This window comes from Colobus angolensis, unplaced genomic scaffold (assembly GCF_000951035.1).
Source record: "Colobus angolensis palliatus isolate OR3802 unplaced genomic scaffold, Cang.pa_1.0 Scaffold328, whole genome shotgun sequence".
NCBI lineage: Eukaryota > Metazoa > Chordata > Mammalia > Primates > Cercopithecidae > Colobus > Colobus angolensis.
In genome coordinates, this window is record NW_012116577.1 from 1,741,521 (window position 1) to 1,746,810 (window position 5,290).

The 5,290-nt window shown below is 38.9% G+C and overlaps 1 protein-coding gene across 5 annotated transcripts in view; it reads left to right on the forward strand.

Annotated features, from left to right (window-relative positions):
- The window catches only part of PTPN13 (protein tyrosine phosphatase, non-receptor type 13 (APO-1/CD95 (Fas)-associated phosphatase)), a 226,789-nt gene that overhangs the window by 135,186 nt on the left and 86,313 nt on the right, over window positions 1-5,290 (forward strand). For all 5 annotated transcript variants that reach the window (XM_011951790.1, XM_011951791.1, XM_011951792.1 and 2 more), the window contains exons 11-12: window positions 3,826-3,900; window positions 4,023-4,197. In XM_011951790.1, coding sequence (XP_011807180.1) covers window positions 3,826-3,900; window positions 4,023-4,197 — 250 coding nt within the window. The remainder of the gene's footprint in view (window positions 1-3,825; window positions 3,901-4,022; window positions 4,198-5,290) is intronic.

Genomic DNA, 5,290 nt, shown 5'->3' on the forward strand with positions numbered 1-5,290 from the left:
TTAAAGTCTGTTTTATCAGAGACTAGGATTGCAACCCCCACTTTTTTTGTTTGTTTGTTTGTTTGTTTGCTTTCCATTTGCTTGGTAGATCTTCCTCCATCCCTTTATTTTGAGCCTATGTGTATCTCTGCATGTGAGATGGGTCTCCTGAATACAGCACACCAATGAGTCTTGACTCTTTATCCAATTTGCCAGTTTGTATCTTTTAATTGGGGCATTTAGCCCGTTTACATTTAAGGTTAATATTGTTATGTGTGAATTTGATCCTGTCATTATGATGTTATCTGGTCATTTTGCCAATTAATTGAGGCAATTTTTTCATGGCATCGATGGTTTTTACAATTTGGCCTGTTTTTGCAGTGGCTGGTACCGGTTGTTCCTATCCATGTTTAGTGCTTCCTTCAGGAGCCTTTGTAAGGCAGACCTGGTGGTGACAAAAATCTCTCAGCATTTGCTTGTCTGTAAAGGAATTTATTTCTCCTTCACTTATGAAGCTTAGTTTGGCTGGATATGAAATTCTGGGTTGAAAATTCTTTTCTTTAAGAATATTGAATATTGGCCACCACTCTCTTCTGGCTTGTAGGGTTTCTGCAGAGTGATCTACTGTTAGTCTGTTAGGCTTCCCTTTGTGGGTAACCTGACCTTTCTCTCTGTCTGCCCTTAACATTTTTTCCTTCATTTCAACCTTGGTGAATGTGACAATTATGTGTCTTGGGATTGTTCTTCTCTAGGAGTATCTTTGTGGTGTTCTCTTTATTTCCTGAATTTGAATGTTGGCCTGCCTTGCTAGGTTGGGGAAGCTCTCCTGAATAATATCCTGAAGAGTGTTTTCCAACTTGCTTCCATTCTCCCCATCACTTTCCGGTACACCAGTCATATGTAGATTTGATCTTTTCACATAGTCCCATATTTCTGGAAGGCTTTGTTTGTTTCTTTTTACTCTTTTTTTCTGTAAACTTGCCTTCTCGCTTTATTTCATTAATTTGATCTTCAATCAGTGATACCCTTTCTTCCACTTGATCAAATCAACTAATGAAGCTTGTGCATGTATCACGAAGTTCTTGTGCCGTGGTTTTCAGCTCCATCAGGCCTTTTAAGGTCTTCTCTACACTGTTTATTCTAGTTAGCCATTCATCTAACCTTTTTGCAAGGTTTTTAGCTTCCTTGAAGTGGGTTTGAACATGCTCCTTTAGCTCAAAGTTTGTTATTACCAAGCTTCTGAAGCCTACTTCTGTCAACTTGTCAAAGTCATTCTCCATCCAGCTTTGTTCTGTTGCTGGTGAGGAGCTGCGATCCTTTGGAGGAGAAGAGGCACTCTGGTTTTTAGAATTTCCAGCTTTTCTGCTCTGGTTTCTCCCCATCTTTGTGGTTTTATCTACCTTTGGTCTTTGATGTTGGTTACCTACAGATGGGGTTTATTGTAGATGTCCTTTTTTTGTTGATATCGATGCTATTCCTTTCTGTTTGTTAGTTTTTCTTCTAATAGATCCCTCAGCTGCAGGTCTTTTGGAGTCAGCTAGAGGTCCACTCCAGACACTGTTTGCCTGGGTATCACCAGTGGATGCTGCAGAACAGCAAATATTGCTGCCTGATCCTTCCTCTGGAACTTTTGTCCCAGAGGGGCACCCAACTGTATGAGGCGTCTGTCAGCCCCTACTGGGAGGTGTCTCCCAGTTAGGCTATGGGGGGGTCAAGGACCTGTTCTCAGAGCTCAAATGCCATGCTGGGAGAACCACTGCTCTCTTCAGAGCTGCCAGACAGGGATGTTTCAGTCTGCAGAATTTTCTGCTGCCTTTTGTTCAGCTATGCCCTGCCCACAGAGGTGGAGTCTATAGAGGCAGCAGGCCTTGCTGAGCTGCAGTGGGCTCTACCCAGTATGAGCTTCTCGGCTGCTTTGTTTACCTACTCAAGCCTCAGCAATGGAGGACATCCCTTCCCCCACCAGGCCGCAGCCTTCAAGTTGATCTCAGACTGCTGCGCCAGCAGTGAGCAAGGCTCCATGGTTGTGGGACCTGTCGAGCCAGGAACAGGAGAAAATCTCCTGGTCTGCTGGTTGCTAAGACTGTGGGCAAAGTGCAGTATTTGGGTGGGAGTGTACTGTTGTTCCAGGTACAGTTTGTCTCAGCTTCCCTTGGTTAGGAAAAGGAAATCCCTGTACTCCTTGGGCTTCCTGGGTGAGGCAACACCCCCCCTCCCCACCAGCTTCAGCTTGCCCCCGAGGGCTGCACCCACTGTCCAACCAATCCCTATGAGATGTACCAGGTACCTCACTTGGAAATGCAGAAATCACCCATCTTCTGTGTCGATCACGCTGGGAGCTGCAGACTGGAGCTCTTCCTATTTGGCTGTCTTCCACTTTCATTCTTTCTACTCTATTTCTATTCTTGCTTAAAATGTGTCCTATTAGTTCATTGAATATTAATAAGCCCCTTATGTTAAACTTTTACTTTTACATAAATGTTATCTGTCACATGTTACACGGTCAATTAAATTGAATAGAATTCCTACACCAAACAATCAGTGCGCTGTACAACCAAATGCAAAGAAGAAACCAACAAAAATGAAACTCTGGTAACATCCATTAGTTCAAGCACACACCTACACATACACATAAACCACCTGCCTCTGGCCTTAAGATTAGCCCTGGTTTCATTCTACCTTTTGCCCATTAAGATATAATCTTTCAGTCTTTTCTCAAACCTTCTCCCACCCAGAGTCTAACTTGTTTTAAGTTGTCTCCTAAACTAGTTCTCCCCTTTGGCCAAAACCCCAGAATATACAAGAGGAGAAAAGGGAAATCATAGATTGAGAAGCAGTAAGTACAGAGTTTGCACTCCACTTTCCCCATCTCATGGGTCCTTTATTTCCTGAGATATTTTCTTGCTGGGGACATTAACAAGGATCAGAGACTATGTGACTGATACTATCCCTAGTTGCCACTATTTAAAACAAAAAGTACAGTGTCAAAGGGTTCCAAGATAGTGATTACAGGTAAATATATATAGACATAAAGTAGATGTATTTTAACTATGACCGGTTTTTTTTGTTTTTGTCTGTTTGCTTTTAATTTTTTTAGAGGCAGGATCTTACTTTGTTGGCGAGGCTGGAGTATGGTGGTATGATTATAGCTCACAGCAGCCTGGAACTCCTGGGCTCAAGTTATCCTCTGGCCTCAGCCTCCTAAGTAGCTGAACTACAGGCATGCATCACAGTGCCCAGCTACTTTTTTTATTTTTTGTAGAAACAGGTTCTAACTATGTTGCCCAGGTTGGTCTCAAACTCCTGGCCTCAAGTGATCCTCCTGCCTTAGCCTCCCAAAGCACTGGGATTAGTTGTGAGCCACACACCTACCCTACAATCTATTTTAGGCTGAATGTCACTTTCTAAGCCAATGAGATTCTGTTCAATCACTTCATGCATTAGCAATATTAAACCAAATCCTTATATGAGCTTAATAACTCTTTATTACTTCTTGAATACTATTTTTTTTTTGAGTCTGAGTCTATCTGGATGCCAAATAGTGAAAACCCTGTAAAACAGTATAAAAGTCAGGCATTATTTTTGACATCAGCATCAATAGTAGAAAACAAAGATGGGGAAAAACTTGTTTAAAGTTAATGTAAGGCATACTCCATTTATTTCTGTTCTTGGTAAATTCCGGCATACTTCTTCATGAAAGCTTCGACTTTTTTTTAGAGCACCTAGTTCTAATGTGGTGATTTTATAGTTTCATAAGTAATTTATTGTTGTTACATTATTTTTCCTTTCAAGGAAAAAACTAGAATAAATAGTAAAAACTATTGATTCTGCTTATGTGATTTGCAGAATTTCTTTGGCCCTGAGTTTGTGAAAATGACAATTGAACCATTTATATCTTTGGATTTGCCACGGTCTATTCTTGTAAGTAATAAAACCAATTTGTGTCACACTTAGAAAATAATTTCAGTAATTTAGTGCTAAAAAACAGTTAAAATTTTAATAATGCTTATTTTCATGAATGCCATTTATTTTTTCAATTGTAGACTAAGAAAGGGAAGAATGAGGATAACCGAAGGAAAGTAAACATAATGCTTCTGAACGGGCAGAGACTGGAACTGACCTGTGATACCAAAACTATATGTAAAGATGTGTTTGATATGGTTGTGGCGCATATTGGCTTAGTAGAGCATCATTTGTTTGCTTTAGCTACCCTCAAAGGTACCAAGACATTTTGTATTCAGAGTACAGTATAGAAACTTAGCAACAAGCTGACTTCCTATGTTTGTTACCATGCCTGACCTCATTTTGACAATTAGTAACTAAATGAACTAGTCAGTAGAAGTGAGTTAGGAACTCCCTTTTTCTCCCAGATATTTTCATTGTTTTAATAGCTGTGTTTGTTAGGCACCTTCTGTATCTGACTGGGAAGTTTTTTTTTATTTTTTGCTATGGTTATATAAAAATAGATTTTAATTATATTTTAGGGACCATTTTATATGTTAATGGCCTACATGTATACTCTAGAAATTAGTATCCTAATATGAGTCTGAATATATAGCAAGACCCTATTTCTGAATTTCCACATCAATTTATTTAGCCTACTATCCTAAAATCATAGTGACTTTTTAAAATGTCAATTGATGGCTAAAAATTAGTTATTTCACATATCTTTTAAATATTGTATCCACTTAACTCCATGATGTTTATAACCACGGTGGTCTAAGACACAGCTTCAGTAGACACGTCTCCTACTTAGCAGTTAGAGTTGCCAGAGCAGTAAGAAACTTTTTGGAATTTGTCTCCTTTTTAAATAAATCATTATATTTGTAAGTTACTCTTTAATATTTCAGATTCCTGTTTACCTCAGAATTGAACTCGGAAAGCTTAGACAGCAAAGTACCATAAATGACAACTGACAGGTTAAAGGATCCTAAAACTCTATAAGCTCATAATATCTTCTGTATCCTAAAAGAAATATTTCCCTCAATATAGATTATTGAATTATTGTGCCTTAAAAATGAATAATTTATGCTCTAGACTCATCCAATAAATAGTCAATTAGTACCTACTGATGTTCTATCACTACTAATTTTACTTTTAGACTAATCAGTCAGTATTGTCTACATGAAGCTGATTCAGTTCATCCAAATTTCTGTTTATACTACACCTAACTTCTTATAGATTCTGCTCAAATCAAATTGTATTTGATTTGCTCCAGACGACCACCAGAGTAAATGCCAGAGAATAGGCAAGTAGGCAAAGTAAAAGAAAACTTTATTTACAAGCCAATGTGAAGGAGGGGCGAGGTTCA